We start from the raw sequence: 20,065 nt of genomic DNA on the forward strand, positions 1-20,065 counted from the left end.
TGTAATAATGCAGGACCATCATGGGGCAGGAATCTCTCAAGGGAAGGTATTTGCAGCGGAGCCTGATGGTGGAGAAAGGAAGGTCTCGCAGAACTCGAAGGTTTCTTCGCAGATGTGCAATGGTAGCGTAGAGAAATGGTAACATTGGAACTAAGATTTCATCCATCTCCAAACAGCCACTGATACCACACGATATGCAGGTCTCTGCCAATGTGTCAGCTCCAACAGCTTTTCCAAGAAGGTCAGTATTTTACGGTCACAGCCTTCAAGAAGCCCTACTGAATATAAAATACAGAGGGCTTGGGGGTTTTAGGATTGACCATCTTCTCTGATAAAGTCTGAAACTGATGGGTTCAAGTGTCTTGTCTTATTGCCATCAGGTCAGCCATCCAACCGCTGATTCTGCGCCCGGCTTTCATGATTTTGCCAGTGAGGTCAACCATAATTTTTACAAACTCCAAACACTTGTTTCACCCACCTCTGGATTTCCCAGAACACCTGGCCTACCCTCCCTGATTCCCACACACCAGGCTCTTTATCAAAGGTGATAAAGAGTCACCAGCCGTGATCCTTCTGATTGGGGAGCTCTGCACTGCCCATCTACCTGTCAGAGAACACCCTAGCCAGGCATACACCCTCAGGAATGGCTGTGTTAGTCTCACCTGCTACCACAGACAGAAGAAGAAGGTACTGGATCAAAAGGTGAAATTCCCCCCTCTGGAGAAGCCCTGATACAACTCAACACCCCTGAAAGCCTTTAAAATAGGGTACAAGTCGTGCATGAGCTCCACTGGGCAGAGGGTCTTTGGGTTTGTGCCCTGCTTACTTACGGAGGGAACTCTTCAATGCAGTTAAAAGATGAAAAGAAGCTTACTCTACCTTCGGGTTAAATACAGTACAGAGTTTCCCATAAAGTCAGCCTGTGAATGGATGCTTCTCTGCTGGAGAATACAGCTGGGGAGAGCAGATGGTGCTTCTGCATTGGACCCCCCTTGGCAGGGGGGAGCTTAAAGCACTAGGCCCCTAGTACAGGAAAACACGTAAGCAAGTGCTTAACTTTAAACATATGCTTAAAGCCCCCTGATTTGGGACATCTAGAAACGAAGCAGGAGTTTAAGTGCTGTGGCAAATAGGAATACTTCCTGGATTCAGCGCCTTGCAAACTCAGAGCAGCATGGTCGTGGGACCCAGCATGCCAGAGCTGCATGAGGGTCCCTCTACACTGGAGCTGGACGTGCCACACATGCCCGTTCTGATCGAGACAGTGCACTAAATCCAGACTTGGAGCTGCGGGGGCAGGACGGCCTCACTGCCCTGAGTCCAACCAAGGTACAGGCACTGACTTTCCCCTTTCCTGGGGGGTGCTCAGCTCCTGCTTTGTCCCAGACCCCATCCCCTCTCCACCCCTTAGCCAAGCCCCCACCCCTTCCTGCCTCTTCCCACCCCGTTTCATCCCCTTCCCAGCGTGCGCCCTGGCTCCACTCCTTCCCCCCAGCACCTCCTGCAGGCCACTAAACAGCTGATTCATGGTGGGCGGGAAGCACTGGGAGGGAGGGGGAGGTGCTGATTGGCGGGGCCACTGGTGGGCGGGAGGCACTGGGGGGGTGGGGGGAGCTGATCCATGGGACTGCTGGTGGGTGCTGAGCACCCACCATTTTTTCCCCATGGGTGCTCCAGCGCCGGAGCACCCACAGAGTCGGCGCCTATGCCCCAGGTCAGTGGTTCTCGACCTATTTACCATTGTGGGCCCAATATGCAGCTCTCTGTGTGTTATGTGGGCCGCATCCACGCAATATATATACTACCTCTATGGCCCTGAGGATGTTACGTGGGCCGCAGCTGTGTGCTGATTGGGCTGCATGTGGCCCTCGGGCAGAGAACCGCTGCCCTAGGCACATACTGGGGGCGTCCAGCCCATCCGCGTGCTCATGCCATCGTGGTTACGCTGTCATTTCTGGCATGCTAGCTCCATCAGTGCTAGTGCAGGCAAGGTGATCCAAGCTGGAAATCCCACCTCCATCTCCTGAGACGGGCAGGCTCTTTCCGCTGCAATGGTATGACACGGAGCATGACCAAGCCGTGGGCCCAAACACTCAGCCCAGACAAAAGGCTGCCATTGACAAGAGAGGAGGATAAATAGAGCCTAACCCTGGGGAAGGAGGGTGGAGAATGGCCCCACAGCAGGTAGAGACCTGCCGCTGAGCAAGAATAGTCAACGAGTGCCAAATGGCCACAGGGCAAGAAGCCCCAAGTGTGCTCTCCTGTCTAAACCCACGCGCTCTGTCTCCGGGAAGCTCGGAAAGCACGCCATGTTCCATCACCATGGTTTCCCCTCTTGAAAGGAGTAAATATCTGCAGACTTGTTTAACAATTAAACAGCTCGTGGTTATAACAGACAAAGTCCCGGCGCTGGGCAGGGCTCTTAGAGAAAAGACCCCCACCCCCCACCCCCGGGTTTGTTATGTTGCCGGTGTAATTAGCAAAGAGGAGGCCGGTTTGTTAGGCACAGCTTGGCATGGCTCGGTTACCGAGGCAGCCGTGGTGACTCCTGCCAGCGGGGGAAATGGCCCCATTGGCGGCTCAGTCCTGAGCAAGCATTTCCCAGCATGCTCAGCATTAGTGAGCGGGGGGTGGAGGGCACATGGAGGGGGTGAGCAAAATTGGTGCTCCATATAAAACAACCCAGCCCGTGAGCTTTGCATGACCACAATCCAGCTGCATAACACAATCCCCAGCGGTTCTACTGCTAACCCCGCCCCTGCATAATGCAGCCCCTATCAGGGCTATCCCCTAGGGTGACTATCTTTGTTGGATGGAAATAAGGGACATCACTTTATTTTAAGAGACATTTTAGGGGAACCCCATATCCCTTAGCAGATCGTGTTTTTCTCTCAAGTGCACATTTCTTCTGCCCTCAAGCTATACAATGCAATTATAAGCTTCAATTTAACATTTCAAATTGTACTTATGATCAGTTTTCATGTTGTAATACATCTTTGCTTCCTGACATCTTTACATGTGCAATTGAATTAGCTTGAACTTGAAGCAGAGCCTTAGCAAATCAATATTGAGCCCGTTTCTGCAATGTGTCCGCTTCTGTTTACACAAGGAAATATGCCTTTCAGTGCTGCGTTTCAGGTAGCAAACTGACATAAATTCCACAAGTTTTATCAAATTGGCTACCATAGTTCAAAACCCCTGCCCTTCCCCGGCCCACAGTACTGTACTCACTGAACCTTCTTGGCAATAAAGCATACTAGTGCCCATATGTGGCAAGAATTTGCTGTTCACTCAACCATTAATGAACCTTGCCCTTTCCAGAAATGTTCAAAAATATCTTCCTATCATTTCCTTACCTGTGTTATAAGTGCAAAAATAGAGGCCTGCAGTGGAGACATTTCTGGATATTTAATTGGCAACATCTCAAGCAAGAAGCCACATCCATGATTTTTATTTCAGGAGTGCAGTCCTAGGACAACACAAATGGAGAAGTTTCTTCAGGCTGAATTCTACACTGAAAATCCAGTTTAATCAACAATTACGTTGCTTGGTGCTGCTCTGCAAGGTTTGATTCAGCCTTCCCTTCCCAGGAGACAAATCAATGAAATCAGAGAATCAAGGGATGCCCCTTAAAATAAGGGATGGGTGGTCACCCTACTAACCCCTGCCCTAAACAAGGGACAAAACACAATCCCCAGTGGTGCTAATTCCTTCCCTGTATACCACAATTCCCATCCCTGAATCGGGGGGCACCAGGATGTGGTGGATCTCCATGCTCTATCTTGGGATTTAGCTGGCTCCTTCCCCATCACTAGGAGATATTTCTAACACAGGTGAGTCAAGCAAGATCCTGAAATACTTAGGGACCTAGCTTTCCAAAGCGCTGAGGACCCTCCACTCCACAAGAAGTCAGTGGAAGCTCTGGGAAGCAACCTCCCCTGGGCATCAGGCCTGAGAAGTGAACAGGTACCTAATTCAGCACTTAAGTGCCTAAATCAGGTAGCTCAAGGCCAATCTGTTGGCCCCTACAGAGTAAAATGTGTTCTTAAAACCATTCAAAGAGATATTTTTGGGCTTCCAGCTTGTTCCCAGCTAGCCTGGCATTGTCCCCTGCACATGTATCCCCGTCCCACGGCAAATCCCAGGGCAGCCCCCTGTGAATTCTCAGGTGGCATCTCAGCCCAGCACAGAACTGTCCTGCATGTCCCGGTGCCTCTGATCAGGTAATTGGGGAAGGTGGGGGGCTGATCCACTCCTTAATACCTGGGCTCATAGGGTGACATGTCACCACTCTGGGGTCCTCTTCATCATTGCCCAGCGCCTTTCCATCAGGATGGAGCTTCCTCCCCCTCTTCCCCTTTGCCCCAATATTGATGAATCCATAGGTGCTGACTTTCTCATTTCTCCGAGGGCTCGACCCCCGCTCTGCCCCAGGCCCCACCCCCACTCCACCCCTTACCCCAAGGCCCCACCCTGCCTCTTCCCACCCCATTCTGGCCTCTCCCCTCAGCGCTTTCTGCATACTGCTGAACAGCTGATCTGCACTGGGTGGGAGGCGCTGGGGAGGAGCTGATCGGCAGGGCTCACCAGTGGGTGCTGAGCACCCCATGTCTTTTTTCCGTAGGAGCACCCACAGTGTCGGCACCTGTGGATGAATCTAAATCCGACTCGAGGATCCTCGCTTCTTGGACATGTGCCTAAATATTTTTGGGCTCATTGTAACTGAAACAGCCTGGCCTTGACATGGCACTTGTTTTGTTTTTCCTTGGCGAAGCTCAGGTACCTTAAACAAGTTTGGGCCGGTTTGCAGGCAGAATTATGCAGCCGGTTTTCATATACATTACCAGCCCCACAGTGCTCTCAACTCTGCATGCCAGCTCAGAAAATCTGGGTCAGCCAAATTCAAGGTCCTGGAATCCAGCAAAACTGCCACGGCCCAGATTGAGCACTGTGCCTGTGCTCTGTTCAGAGCAGCGGGACGGGGAAACTTTCAGGGAGTCCATTTGCCCCTCTTTTTCTGGCCAGTTCGCCTGCCAGTTGGGGATTTCTAGGACGGGCCAGGGAGGGGAGCTAGTTAACAAATCCAGTCTTTTCTCTACAAAAAAATTCAAATACAATTGTTTTCATGTGCAATTTTTTGTTCAAAATGTTTCTATTTTTCCTGGCTGCAAAATTTCAAAACGGAACTAAAAGCAAAATCTTTATTTTGATTCTTATCAGATTGAAATTTTGTTTCAGTTTGATTGACAGGGACATTTTTCTTTTCAATGTGGTTCTCCAAACCTGAAGAATATTTGAAATTTTGAATGCCCCACCCCCAACTTTCTCCCTCTTATTGACACTGAATGGACTAACTTGAATCATTGCTGGGGTTTCTGGTGGGGAGGGAAGGGATTAATGCTTTTTCCCCTTTTTCTGTTATTCATCTTTCCTTTTTTCCACTCTGTAACTTTTCAAAGCACCTCCGACTTTGGAAACATTCCAGAGCTGCAAAAGGAAAATGAAACTCAGTGATTGCCCCCAAATGTCTTCAATTATTTGGAAGGTTACAAAATGGCAAGTGGACAATGAAAAACAGAGTTAAGCCGGGGGGGGGGGGACGACACCCCATCCTAGACATTGTCCTTTTTTGTGTGCAAAGGTGGGGTTCATGGGTGGGGGAAACTAAAGCCGGGCAAATTCAAATTGGAAATAAGGGACAGACTTTTTAATGGTGAGGGTAACTATCAAGGGATGTGACAGTCCTCAGATCAAGAATGGATGGATGCCTTTCTGGATGAGATGCTCTAGCTAAACAAGTTATTGGGCTTAATACAGGGGTAACTGTGGGGAATGTAATGACCTGTGTTATCCAGGGGATCTAATGGTCCCTTCTGACCTTAACTACCATGAATTAATGGGAGGTGCTAACCTCTCCCTAGTGACACGAAGCAAGTGACCCTTCCCAATGCAGAGAGGGAGAGTGGGAGAAGACAGTGCAAGAGGTGCCCTGCCTTTCTCGTGGTTGAGTTTTAAAAGCCACGGGGACCCAGAGTGGGCCTGACTGCTCCCCCCTTGCAGTCTGGGAGATGGCCCCCATGTGCTTAGCACACGGGCAGGGGCTGGTTTATGGGGCCCTTCACTCCTCATCTCCCCGTCTTTAAGTGTGTGGGTTTCATCAGCAATGCACCAGTTTAGCCATTGCAGAGCAACCAGAACTGATTCTGGAAACAAGATTTGGGGGGTTGAAAGAAGGGCGAGGCCCAGGCACTGGCAGCATTGGGATTTTAGGTTGGGAAACTCTGTGGTGGCCCAAAATTAAATGGTGGAGAGGAAATGTTGGGTGCATGGCACAGCATGATTCCAGCATCCGAGTCAGGGTCTGCAGCAGGGGACCAGTTCGGGAGCAGACACATCACCTGAGAGCTTTCTCCTCCTTGCCTTGCCTCAGGAGTTCTATCCAGGATCAGCTAGTTGCCTCCAGAGCTGGCTATCTGTCGAGGGTTTTATGCAGAAAAAAGATACAAATCTGAGAATCCAACTTCGTAAATAAAGTCAAAACACAGTCGAGCTGTTTCCATGGAATCCCTGTGCCAGAACATTCACGGCTGCCTGATATCTGAGGATCAATGAAGTTCATGTTGACTGCAGAGCTAGGAGATGTAACCACAGTATGCAGATGGGGCTTGTCTATTCTCTCTGCTGACTAGAAAAGAAAATAGTGCCTCTTTTCCCTATCTCCCCAGATTTTTATGACACCCATCACCCTACTATCTGGCTGTCTCCCAGGGATTAAAAGTAACCGACAATACCAATAGCTCTCTCCTTTCTGGTGCACCGAGAGCAAGTAATTTGATAAGGCTGTTTGTGCTTGTGTTGTATGTTAGTTTCAGTATGAGAAGTATTTATGATGAGAAAGCAACATGGCATAAATAAGTCTTGCTGCTTTTAGTTCATGGCAAGGCCCACAATAGATCTCTTGGGGCAATGAGTTCCACAGTCCCGGTCTGACTCCAAAGATTCTGTTTCCTGTATCCACAAATCGCCCCATCTCAGCCCATCGTTTTGTTGTCCCTGTGGATCATAGCTGTCATAAGAGGCTGTCTTGCAATCAGCCGAGTGTCATGACCTAGCTCTGGGCTCAGTAGTGGGTAGAAAGCTGGTGACCCAGAGGCTGTGTGTTGCAGAGCAGAGGGGCTGCTGTGTTTGGTCCCAGCGTTAATGCTGTCCGTGTGTGTGGTGACTCCCTTCGGAGGCAGGATAAGCCACAGGAACTGAGCCTCCAGGCCATGTCTGGGTTGCCATCAGGGCTACGTCTGATAGGGTGAGGCCGAATCTCCTGGCAGGCAGGAGGGGGCATCTCTGGGGCACCGGCAGGAATCTGAAAGGGCCCTGGGGCTGTGACCACTTGGGCAATCTGCAGGAAAGGTGCCTTTGACAGTGAGGGCTGCTACAGAGAAGGAGAGTTCTCCTGAGGGCTTCCGTTCTCCCACCACCAATGCCGTTGCCTCAGCGTGGGTTCAACTGGAGCCTGGCGCCAGGACGAGCTAGCAGATGGAGCTGCCTGTGCTGTGTGATGGGAGCCCTGCAGCCTCTCACCAGCTCTCCCACGGCTTTATATCACAGTGGGACACCCTGGGGAGCAGCTGAACCTCGTGGGACTCTGCAGGGGAGGCCTTTCTCATCACTTGTTCTTCTGCCCTGACCAGCCCAGCCTCATCGCTGCAGGGTGCTCTCCTCCGCCTCCTGTCTGCTGGGCCGAGGCCACCCCAGGTGGGGGAACCGACTGCAAGGAGAAAACCCCCTCAACAGTTCTCACCCCGGCTCCCCTGATGCCCGGCGGGTCACGCTGCCTGGCTCCGCGGTGGGAACATTCGGGGTGAGGCCAGGCGAGACAGACAGCTTGTCTGCGGTCGCTGCCCAAGGTGGTTAAACATTGGCTCGGGCCGGTTAGGTAACACAATCCGCAGCAGCAGTGGAGAAATGAAACTGCCTCGGTAAACAAGGCGCACTTGCCAGGGCGGCCGAATGCGTGACAAGCCGCTATTCCCTGCCTGCCAATCTGCTGGGGTTATCTATTGGCTGAGGATAAACACCTCACCCACTCCGTGCTGCCCCAGGGCTCCTGCGCGCCATTCGACACCCATGGGCTCCTTTACCTCATGCTCCAGCTATGTAGAAAGAACAAGAGAAGGGCCTGGTGCCAGACCCACGCTGTGACTTACCCTCCCTTGGTGCAGGGCCTGGCTGTATTGACCCCATGTTGGCACCAGAGAGACAGTACCTACCCCGCCCACACAGAAGGGTGCTAGCTGTGTGGCCAGGCTTCTCCGGGCTTCCCGGCACATTGACTTTCACAAGCCAACCCAGAGCGTGTTACCTGCTCCCCTGGGGTCCTGGTGATGGCGTCTGGGCTCCATGCAGCCAGCCAGCGGTGGGGTGGAGGAACGCAGCATCTCCTTCTCTGCTTCTTTCAATAGCTCTCTTTCACCAGCCGGAGGAGGTCAGTGGAGCAGGACCCGTTCCCCAAAGCCAACAAACTCTGGCTGGGACACACCGTCCCGACCAAGTCTGCACTAGTGACTGGCCAGCAAATTGCTGGACCAAACCCTGGCGTGGCTCCCTGCACGCACCCCCACTGGGCCCAAGACACATTGTAATAGAGCAGAGGCACACACACTTCACCCAGCCAAGAGCTACAATGACAGCTTCTGAGGCACCCGAAGGCCTCATCGAGTTTGCACAAAATGGGGCAGACCTGATGTTCATGACTTTCCCGGTTTTGTCACCAGTCTGGTGCTAGGTGGTGTTTTTCTTCAAGCCCCAGCTCCAGGAGTCAAATGATAATGTGAAAAATCGCAGCTTGCAAAAAAAAAAAAAGACATTTCTAGCCCTCATGGCTATAGAGAAAAGTTGGACAACGTGGCCTGAGTGAGACCCTAAGCAGGGGTGGGCAGACTATGGCCCGCTGGCTGCAACAGGCCTGCCAGGGCTTTGGATCTGGCCCTTGCGATTGCCACCCCCTTGGCGCCGTGGGCCCTGTGCCACTCCCGGAACTGGCTGGCACCACGTCCTTGCAGTCCCTGGGGGCGGTGGGGGGCAGAAGGCAGCTCCCATTGGTGGGGAACGGGAAACCGCAGCCAATGGGAGCTTCGGGGGAGGTACGTACAGGCAAGGGCAGCACACGGAGCCCTCTGCCCTGCCCCACCCCTCCCCCAGGGGCTTCAGGGACATGGTGCCAGCTGCTTCCAGGAGTGGCGCAGGGTCAGGGCAGGCAGGGAGCCTGCCTTAGCCCCGCTGTGTGCTGCTACCACCCTGGAGCCCTCAAGGTAAGCAGCACCCCGAACCCCTCCTGCACTCAGCATCCCAACCCCTTGCCACACCCCAACCCTCTGCCCTGAGCCCCCTCGTACATCCCGCTCCCCTCCTCTGCCCCAACCCCTTGCCCATAGCCCCTTCCTGCACACCGCACCCCCTCCCACACCTCGCACTACCTCCTGCACCCCACCCCCTGCCCCAGCCCTACATTCATGGCCCTCCATGCAATTTCCCCACCTAGATGTGGCCCTCAGGCCAAAAAGTTTGCCCACCCCTGCCCTAAGGCAAAGAACAGAAGCCCACACTGATTATTTCTTTACAGTGTCCTGGGTTTGGGGAGCCTGGCTGTTGAGGCACAGCCAATGGAGGACACACATGCAATGCTCCAGCTTGGGAGCAGTGTGGTCCCAGTGCATTCTCCCCCTGATCTGTGCAAGGTAAGCCACCGTGAAAGTTCCTCCGTTCTTGCAGTGGCAATTACACCCACTCACTGAGTGGGGGAGGCCTATGCGGGGATGTGCTCCTGGGTCTCTCTCCCCTACACTGCCCGGAGCATGGGAAAGTCTGTCCTGCTAAGACGGCCCCCAGCGGGAGGATTCTACATCCTAGGATCTAGCTGCTGTTGAGAAATTGTAGGGGCTTCCTCGAGACCCTTTGGCCATGTGCAGATGGGGCCCTCCGTACTGATCTCAACCCTCCTGAATGGAAGTGGAGTGCTCTGCCGGGGACAGAGAATCGACATTCAGGGATGAGCCACAGAGATGCTTTGCCAAGGCAGGAGCAGGAGGAGGAGAAGGTCCAGGCTCTTTAACACAGCAAGAAATATCCCGGTGGTAAAGCTGGAGCTCTAGAAAAACCCTGTAAGAACTAAAAAGCAGATATACGAGGAGCCCCAGGCAGCTACCCCGGCATCTGAACCCCACATTCTAACTGCTCTCTCTGAGGTAATAAAAAAAAGAAACTACCCTCTTCCAAGCTCATGTTATATTTATTTGCAACAGGGGCTGGTGCTTTGAGGGCAGGAGTAGAGGGGCACGTGTCAGCTCTTAGAAAGGAGAGGGTACAGGGAAAACCTGACACAGGCACCTTCCTCAGCAGCACAGACCTGCATCAGTTTCCCCTTCATCCATCCCTGCGAAGGAACATTGCCTCTTTCAGCAGCAAATTCAAACCTTTGGTACTCCCAGGAAACCTCCTTCCAGAGTCAACCCCTCACATCTGGGCCTGGCTTGCACTCACTAAGATGCTTCTTCCTCCCTGTCATAGGGGCCTCTGGACAAACCTTCCTGACACTCGGCATGTTCCCCTGCTCGAGCCAGTCCTCCCAAAAGCTCTCCCTAGAGCTCCTCACCAGCAGCGCCCAGCTGCTGCTCTCCTGCAGCGCTTCCCCTCCAGCCACTCTGCTGCTCCATCCATCCGTCCGCCTCCCCTCCGGTCTCAGACAGCCTCACCTGCCCCTTCCTCACCTCCTGTATCTTGCCCAGGGGCCTCCTCGTAAGCCCAGTTGGGAAGCAGCTGGGCAGTGGACCCCGTTCCCTGTTAAAGGGGCCAGTCTCCCTGCGATGGAAGGATGTTAGTGCCACCCCAAACTCACTGATCTCCCACCTCTCCCAAAGCCAATCTGGGGTAGTGTAAGGCCATCGTGCACATCTGGCCCAGTTCTGCTCTCTGTGTGGTTAGCACCCACTGACCCTGCCCAGGAGTGGCCGCCTAGAGAGGTCAGCCCTGAACACAAGCAGCCTGGGTGCAACACAGAGGCATGAGCGGGCAAGGGCTGCACTGTGGCTTTTCTTTTACAGACCCTTCCTCTCCTTCAGGCCTCTGCTTTGCAGAGAGCTGGTGGAGGCTGAAGCAGTCTGGGGTGAGTGAGCTGCTCTATGGGACTGGTGGTTGCATGTGTGTCGGTGTTGGACTTTTCACGAAGCAAAGCCTGTGGGGTGACCTGGGACCCAGGTCCTTAAGGCCCCAAGCCAACGCGACACCTTTGGGTCACAACGACCTAGAGGGCATTGGCTCAGCAGAGTGGGTGAGATTCCCCAGGATGTCCCTTATAGGGATCACAGGGGAGCCATCCTTTGGTCAGCCACTGTACACTTTAACAGTAGCTAGAGTCTGTTCAGTCCCCACACGGAGAGCTCCATTCTGGTGGCTGCAGCACCGCACCGGCTTCTCCAGACTGGGTCAGGCTCCCAGGAGGGCTCTGATCAAAGGGATATAGCCTGGAGCATGGTCCCCCAACCCATCCATACCCATTGCCTTGGAGCAGCAAGCTAGAGCCAGACTACAGCTCCCCCAGCCAGGGAACAAGGGGCAAAGACAGCCAGGGTGACAGACAGGGCCATGTTGCTTAATGCACTGGAAGGTGCTCAGATACTACAGGGATGGAAGAACCTGAAGAGAAGAGAACGTGGCAGGTGCTCTCAACACCCAGCCCCAGTAACAGCAGGGACCCTGTGTGTGCGTCCTTGCGGGGGCAGGGTCTGCCTATCCTGCCTACTAAGCCCTTCCACGGCCCCCTCCCTGCAGCATCTAAGTCCCCCCCTGCCCCCGCATGAGCTCATCCTCACCACAGCCTGGGAGCCTCCCCCCTTCACACCTGAGGCACAGGGTCACTGGGCGATTCCCTGGCAGAGCTAAGAACCAGCCAGCTCTCTCCCCTCAGGTCACTGCTTTGGGAGGCAAAGGCAGCTCAGCTGTGGAGACATTTCTTCCTCTAGGGTTCTCCACCAGGAAGCCTTCTCCAGTAGAACCAAAGAGCTCTGGACTTCAGGCACAGACAGATGGCCCCAGAGCAAATATGGGGGGACCGACATGGGTCCATCAGGAACAGACTCAAGGCACTCAATCTACTTAGCTTAACCAACAGAAGGTTGAGGGGTGACTTGATCAAAGCCCATAAATACCTACATGGGGAATAAATCTTTGACAATAGGTTCTTCAGTCTAGCAGACAAAGGTCTGACACGACCCAACGGCTGGAAGTTGAAGCTAGACAAATTCCGGCTGGAAATACAGTGTAAATTTTTAAGTGAGGGTAATTAACCCCTGGAACAACTTTACCCAGGGCAGCAGTGGGTTCTCCCACACTGGCCATCTTTAAATCGAGCCGAATGTTTCCGAAAAGTCTGTGCTCCAGTTCAGACAGGCAACCCTATGGAGGAGGTCAAACTGGTAGGGGTGACTACAGTCCCTTGCTACCATGGAATCTGACACCTCCCCTTTGCCCCCCCCCTCCAGTGAGCAGCCTGGACCCACTTTATCCCCAGTCATTACAGAAACCACAAAGAGGAGGCGACGCATGCCGTTTGTAAAAAAAGCAACAATTTATTTCTGATATACTCATAATCAAACCAGGAAAAGACCTTGTGCGCCACCAGACCCCTTAGTGTCGGGACACACTAATGCCATGTTCTATACAGAGACCTTCAAAGGCCAGAAGAACCTTATTTCAGTCCAGCTGAATACTGAGAACAGTCATTGGTTCGAAGAGGCCAAGTGCTTCCAGGACACTCACAATCACGCAAGGACAAGCTTATTTATGAAAAAATAGATCTCTATATACATTATATACCCTCTGTTTATGTTATATAAATTAGAAGCAGGAGGAGAGCACCTCATGGGGAAAGGGGATGTTATCACACTGAGGGGATGGGATTTTTGGGGGCAAGGAGGCGAATGCCCCAGAAACAAAGAGGGAGGCTTTGCCTGATGCCCTGGCTACTGTCACGGTCCCTCCAGAGCCATCCGAAATTCACAGTTCTCTCCTACTCTCCTTGGGCCAGCGCTGCTCGAAATTCATGAAGCGTCTGCTTGGGCCGTTCACAGAGCAGCAGGCTACTCATGCCAGCGCACAGCCCGCATGGCTGGCAGCAGCCCCACGGCGGGCAGCGCAGAGTGGGCATGCTTGGCAAAGACAAAGCGCTCAGTGCCCGTTCTCTTCATTCCATCTATGTCACGGGGAGGCCAGTGCCCCGGTAGCTGGCACACTGGTGCATCTCACTTCCCGGACCATGGCTGACTGCAGCAGTAGCCAGGACCACCTGCTCTGCTCAGACATTTGAAGTCCCCCGAATTCGATTGTGAAGAACGGAGCACGTCCCTTCCACACTTCCAGGCTTTGAGAACAGCCAGAGTCACTGTAATTCCACTTGGAAAGAAGAGTCCAGCAATGCAACAATAGAAATAATGGTTTACAATAACCTACTTGAGCCAAAATATCAGCTGTAGTTACCTAGGTGCCGGCGGGTAACCAGCACATACACTTGTGCCCCTAGGAAGGTGCTGGAGGCTAACACACTGCCCGGGACAGCAGCTTTGGGCTCCAACGTGTGACAAAAACTCTTGTCTAGGGAGCACGGTTCATTGCATTATGCCTTGGGTCTCGCCCCTGGGCCAGACGGGCAAAACCCGAGTCCTCGTAGGGCTCCCCCGGCTCCTTACTTTCGGTTCAATACTTCCTCCTCCTTCCAGCCACTGGAGTTCTTCCCAAACTTGTAGACCAGCCGCCTCCCGTCAACCCGCTCCAGGATTTCCCGCTTGTAGTAATACCTGGAAGGAAAGGAGGGGACATCAGCACTGGATGCAAGGCAGCCCAGGGAGCCGGTGTGGAGGCCATCTGGGAAGGGAAGAGCCTGAGGCCGAGGACGCTGAGGGAAGGAGGCTGAGAGAAGGCCCCGTTATGGGGAGGCTGGGAGAGGAGCTGTCAGGGTAGAGTAGGGAAGCAGAGGAGGTGAAGCATGGAGCTTTGGTTGGAAGTAGGCCCTGGAGCCTTGGAGACAGGCTGGGGCTCCTGCCTCTCTTGGGCGGGACGGGGGCAATCCCCTGAAACCCACCTCATGGCCCGGCTCAGCTTCTCATAGGTCATGCTGCTGTTCTTCTTCTTCTGCCCCCAGAGCTGAGCCACCGCCTCGGAGCGGAGGAACTTGAAGACGCCCTCGCGTCGGTCCTCCCACTTCATCAGACCTTCGTTCAGCTCAGGGTGGAGCAGGATGTCCCGGATAAACTCCCACAGGTGAGTCCCTCTTGGGGCTGGAACAGAGAGAGGAGGGACGGTCCAGTTTAATGTGGGGGCTCTGAAGAACTGGGACCCCAGAAACCCAGCAGGCTGGAGGAGGCTCTGCAGAAAGTGCTGCCCAGGGCTGGGAGCGCCATGATAACAGCAGCAGCTCCCTGCACCCTGGGAACAAATCAGCCCTGCACCCCATGGGTGCAGAAGGTCCAATAGGCAGCAGAGCCAGTGTTGTTCCTCCACATGGGAGCTTACTTGGGGGGCTGTAGCCCAGACAGGCTAGGCAGCTGCGCCCCACTGAGGCACCTGGGGCCCAGCCCCCAGAGGAGACTTTGTGGGTGGTGCAGTTATGCAGATCCGCCTGCCCCACGCCGTACGGGTGAGGCAGGGGGCACAGAAGCTCAGGAAGCAACGGCAGCCCTGTAACAGCCACCGAGCAATAGTCCACAGCGCCAGCTGCACCATGGGTCGGCAGTCCAGTCCATCTGCCCCACGCCCCAAGCCTCGTGGTGGCACTCCCTTGCACCCAGCCCACCTACTGGGGCCATGCACTGGGACCAGGGATTGGACCTTAGGAATCACCGGACCATCAGCAACCAATCGGAAAGCACTGGGGGCTCCGATTCCCTTGATATCAATGGCAGTTAGGCACCCAAACCCCTTTGAGGATCGGTGCCTAAAGGCTGCACCGTGCAAGGGGCTGGCCCTCAATGTACTATGGGCTAGGAGCCCCCATCCCTCCTCCCACCTTCCCTCTCCAAACACGGCCGAGACAACTGTCCTGGTCAATTCCAGGGCTGGCCGTTAACTTCAGCACCCGGACGAGCCAGGGCATAGCCACCCTAGCCCACAGGAGCCCCCCTGGCCTCTCACGTACAGTGCTTGCTCTTCTTGGTCTCCAGGCAGTCTCTGTTCTCCTTGCTGAATTTACGGGGCCTGCCCCTTTTCCGCTTCCCATGCTTGACGTCCCCTTTGTCATAGTCAGCAAAACCATCTGTGCGGGAGGAGATGGGAGACGTTACTGAGCCTGTCTGGGTTTTATAGCGGGCCCACCCTGCCCCAGGAGGGGTCTGAGCAGCCTCAGCTCCTGGCTTCTCCTTCTTTAGAAATACAAGGGGAGATGTCCATTGTAATTCCCTAGGGACAGGTCCCCTCTGCAGGCTCAGGGAACTGCCAGCCTGCCTGACCTAACCAGCGGTCCCTGTTTAGCCACCCAGCAACAGAGCCCCTTCCCCCATCTCCTGCACCTCGGGTTCCCTGGTATGCCCTGGGGAGAAGGCCTGGACACCGGTTCGAATGGTCGCTATGGACCGTATCCTGCCCTGTTACACTGAGCGCGGCACAGACATGCAGTCAAAGCTCCCCGCACCAGGGGGTTTCTGACCACTGCCTGCGGCAGCCAGGCACACCTTGGCCAAGTCCCCAACCCCCATCCCAGCCCGCGGCACTGCTGGCATCCGCCCCATTGCCCATCTCTTTCCGGGTCACCATGGCACCAAGGTTCTGCCAGCAGCTGCTGGGGCAGAGGGTCTCAAAGGCAGATCGCATCCCCGCCCTATGCACAAAGCAGGGGCGGAGGGAGGAGCCCACGCAAAACCCAGAGCCAAAGCCTGGTCTACATCCTGTCCAGGTTCCATTTCGTTCAGCCCACCAGAGTGCGGGAGATCCGGATAAAACCTCCTGGGTTTGACCCATCCTGCCTGGATACCATGGCAATGAGCACCTGAGAAGTTTCCAAGACAGAAAGCTAAGGCAGGCCACCTTTAGTAGGGGTCAGTTCTCAATGCCTCCTCCCCAGCAGAGGGGAACCAACCAAGCTCTCTCCAGTGGGAAGGGGCCTTTCTTTTCCCTCCCTGACCCCAGTTTTTTTCCAGCCTTGCCCAGCCCCAAGCTCATCTCTCTCCCCACCAATCGGGAAGGAAGCGACTCACCGTCAGAGGAGAACAACTTCACTTCTGTCAGGTCGGGATCTATGTCACTTCCACCGGAGTCTTGGGAGTTGGGGCTGTGCGACATCCCGGTCCCTGGGGGGCAAAGCGGATAAGTTGGATTTCCAGTTATTCCCCTCCAGAAACACTTCCAATCAGTAGAAAGCAGCTCTCCAGCCCAGCACACCGAACACTCCCCAGCAGGTGGTCTGCCCTGGAATGGGTTTTGGGGAACTCTCGCATGAAACAGGGCAGGGTCTACAACTAAGACCCAGATGTAGGGCTGTGACCCCATCCCAGAGAACCACACATGAGACGGGAGCAGACACAGGGCCATCCAGGACTGATGGGAGAGCCCACTGATGGGAGAACCCGTGCCTGCGCCATTGCCAAGGTTGCCCCAACACTGAACGTGAGCAACGAAGACTTTACCTGAGACAGAGATGTCAGAGCTGCCTGGAGACAAGGCACTGGAAATGTAGCTGAAGTCTGCCTGGTAGAAAGGGTTTGTGGATTTCATCTCCTCCAGGGATTCCTTCGTGTACGAGTTTCCCAGCTCTAGAAACAGTGGAGGAGAGAGCAGGAAAGGGTGAGCCCCATCCAGGTAACGGACATGCACAAGGCAGGGGCCTTGAGGGACAAGGTGTGGCCAGGGCGCTTCTCTTACCTGAGGCACTGGAGTCCTGGAAGATCTCTTGGGAAGACATGTCCTCTTTCTCTAGCAAGTCAATGATCCAGGTCAGCTCATCGGAGACTGAGACTGCAGGAGGGGGGCAGATAGGAATTCATTTTATTTGACCAGTCCGAAGGGCAAAGGCACCTCCCCATGCTCTTCCTGTGGGCCCCTTCATGGGTTCCTGCTGTTTCCCCTGTTCTTCTGGTGCAAGCCCTTCTACACTCCCCAATGTGCCACCCAAACCTCCCTTCTAACCGGAGTCTCGGGATAGGAATGGGCCTTGCCCCGGGTTATAGGGCAGCAGGGACTGGGGACATGCCAGTTTGGAAGCCCCAAGGAAGTGCCCATCCCCAGCTCTGGCTGGCTAGGCTAGCTTTCTGTGGGCCCTGCTGGCATGGGGAGGAGGAAAATCGGTGCTGGGTCACTGGCACTCACCGATCTCATGGAGGCGGGCGTAGAGCTCATCCCCGAGTGGCCCGAAAACGAGCCGCAGCTGCTCCGGCGTGCAGTGGCAGAGCGTGTAGCCGTCCATGTTGCAGCAGGAGAAGTTGATGGCGCTGGCGTCATACTTGTTCTTCTCCACCTGGTAGCTGATCCACTCCAGCACTTGCGCCTTGCTCCAGAAGTAAGGGAGCTCGCCGAACCACGCCGGCTTCTCTGTTGGGGAGAAAAGAGCAGGGCTCAGGGGCGCTGCTCACCCCATGGGGCACCCGACCCCGGCTCTGGCTGGCTGAGCAGGGCTCTCAATGAGCCCACATCACAAGGGGTGGGGTTGGCTCTGCTGGGCACAGAGAGTCAGATGGGTGGGGGGGAGGTTATCTTGCTTAGTCACCGTTGTGGCATTGTCATGTGCATCAGTCACCTGCTCCTTTACCTCGGATCCTGCCTGACAGCAGGGCCCAAGGGAATGGCCAAGGACAGCTTCTCAGCTCCCAGCCCAGTCCTTCCCCAAAGGGCACTGCTGACCCACCAGAGGGTATGAGGGACCTCACCCCAATCCCAACTGCCCGAGAGTGAACTTCCCCCTTCCACTAGCCCCAGCTGGCCAGTGGCCCATCCGACCCAGTCCCCTGTCTCTGGCAGCAGACTAAACCCTGATGCTGCAGAGGAAGGAAGCTGAACTCCCAACCTGCCCCCATAATGCACCTGGGCAATGGGGCAAACAAACAATAACACTTTGCACCTTCAAAACATCTTCCATCCAGCCTCCCCTGGGACCCACATGTTAATAGGATAAACCTGGCAGGCAACCCTCTGGGGAGCTATTGAAAGTAGCATTTGGCGAGGGAAACTGAGGCACAGAGAGGGCCAGGGACTTCCCCAGGTTGCCCAGTAGCAGAGGTGGGAACAGAACCCAGGTGTCCTAAATCCCAGTCCTGTGTGCTAACTACTAGGCAACCCTATCTCCCTTCTATTCCAGGGGCAGGATTCCATCTGGTGATTAGCTTATGCCTTGACTCATTATCACTGCAGGTCTCCTGCCTGGCTCTGCCCTGTGGCACGCAGGCTCCAGCCCCACCTGTGGTCTCCGCAGGCAGCGCGAGATTGTCCTCCTTCCCCAGGTGGGCCAGCAGTTCCATGGGGGGCTGAGCCTCCTCCGGCTGGTACATGGCGCTGATGTAGTTAGAGAAGATGTTGCTGATTTCGCAGGATCCCGCCATAAAGCTCTCTGTCAAGAGATTGCACCTGTCAGCATGACTCCAGCCAGCGCTGCCTGTGAGTTACAGACCTTCCCGAACTGGCACTTGAACCTTGGGCTGGGTACAGCCTGGGAGCACGGAGCCTGCCCTGCCCCGCCCCGCCCCACAGAGGGGACGGGGTCACAACCAGCAGTCTGTGCATCTCCATGCTTCCCTTGCCCCTTCTGGTGCCTCAGGCCCAGGGTCCTCCGCGAGCCAGGACAGCCGGGATCAGAGCCCAGCCTGCAGATTTCAAGCTGAGGTGAATCGTCACTACATCAAAAAGGCTCAAGCCCTCACTGGACCATTAGAAAGCACCCAGTGTTTCTTGGGCCCTTTGCTGACCTTCGCTGTAAAAGGGAACAGAGACAGGCTTCCCCTGGGCTGGAGGCTGCGTCCCAACCAGCTTGATGCTTTCAGCCAGCCGCTGTCAGAGCACAAGGATGAGAACAAGCAGCTGTCTTTCGTTCCAAGGCCTCCTTCCATCCAGGTGTAAGTCTGATAGCATCTGGCCAGGAGGACGGGGATGCGCAGTGGGGCCAGGGTGGATGGCACTCGGAGTCTCCTGCTTAGCAGACTCATCGTGCTGCCATTTGCAGACAGCTGTGGTCTGGCTGCTCCGCCGGGAAAGAGGCCATCGGTTGTCACCACTCACCCCATGGTCCCATCTCCCAAAGCACCCCAGCCCCCGTGCAGCCAAGGGTGCCCGGCCAGCCACACTCGCTCCCTCCCACCAGCTCCCTGGATGCCAGTGTCCTCAGTCCAGTCCTCGAACCCAGCCTTAAATGACCCGGAGAAGTGACCGTCCCACCATCAACATGCCTGCCCAGGCATGAGAGCCGGAGAGCAGGACTGCCAATACTCACCTGGCTCAGCCCAGGGCGGTGGACGTCTGTGCAGATGCTTTCTACCCCTAATGCCCAAAGGGCTTGTTTGACCAACAGGTGGCTGGCGAACAAGGAGCAGCGTCCCCCAGCTAGCGGAGGGTGCACAAACACCTCCGCCCTCGGGGAAGTGTAACTGAACCTATTGAGCACGGCGCACAAAGGTTTTGGTACCTACCACAGTGCCCCCAGCAGCAGCAGTTAATCCACAGGCAGCAAAGACAGCGTGTAATACTCCAGGTGCACCACTGGCTTCTAACCACTACTCATCTGTGCCTTAGCGCCTACCCCTATAGGCGGCCCCTCCTGGGTATCTGGCCTTATATAGCATGTGTCTTCGGTAACATGATCTCAGGGCTCTAGGGGAATTCCTAGGCCAAGCATTCAAGCTCCAAGCTTCATCGGATTTGCATAATAGGTGCCACTGGCCCCGCGCCAGTGCTTTCTTGCCGGGAAATCAGGGCTGGCCAGTTTAATGATTGTCAAAGCCCTCGCCCAGCCTGTGCCAGCGTCTCACCCCTCATCGTGTTTTTCTCTCTTTCTAATCTCACGTTTGTTTGCTCACAAAAGCAGGCTAATCATCTGCCTCCTCCC

At 54.9% G+C, this 20,065-nt stretch overlaps 1 protein-coding gene across 3 annotated transcripts; it reads right to left on the reverse strand.

Annotated features, from left to right (window-relative positions):
• Positions 1–12,600: 12,600 nt before the first annotated feature.
• ELF3 (E74 like ETS transcription factor 3) lies at positions 12,601–19,769 on the reverse strand. 3 transcript variants are annotated; one of them, XM_038380017.2, is made up of 9 exons: positions 19,650–19,769; positions 18,428–18,577; positions 17,344–17,565; positions 16,900–16,992; positions 16,665–16,790; positions 16,236–16,328; positions 15,182–15,298; positions 14,129–14,324; positions 12,601–13,844 (listed from the first exon to the last, which is right to left on the reverse strand). In XM_038380017.2, exons 2-9 carry the CDS (start codon positions 18,567–18,569, stop codon positions 13,733–13,735), a joined length of 1,101 nt encoding a protein of 366 aa, XP_038235945.1. In that variant the 5' UTR covers positions 18,570–18,577; positions 19,650–19,769; the 3' UTR covers positions 12,601–13,732. The 3 variants fall into 3 exon arrangements, with proteins under 3 accessions (XP_038235945.1, XP_043356246.1, XP_043356245.1); XM_043500311.1 differs by having other exon boundaries at positions 17,344–17,568; XM_043500310.1 differs by lacking the exon at positions 19,650–19,769 and adding an exon at positions 19,454–19,643 and having other exon boundaries at positions 17,344–17,568.
• Positions 19,770–20,065: the final 296 nt, after the last annotated feature.

The sequence above is a fragment of the Dermochelys coriacea genome, chromosome 21 (assembly GCF_009764565.3).
Source record: "Dermochelys coriacea isolate rDerCor1 chromosome 21, rDerCor1.pri.v4, whole genome shotgun sequence".
NCBI lineage: Eukaryota > Metazoa > Chordata > Testudines > Dermochelyidae > Dermochelys > Dermochelys coriacea.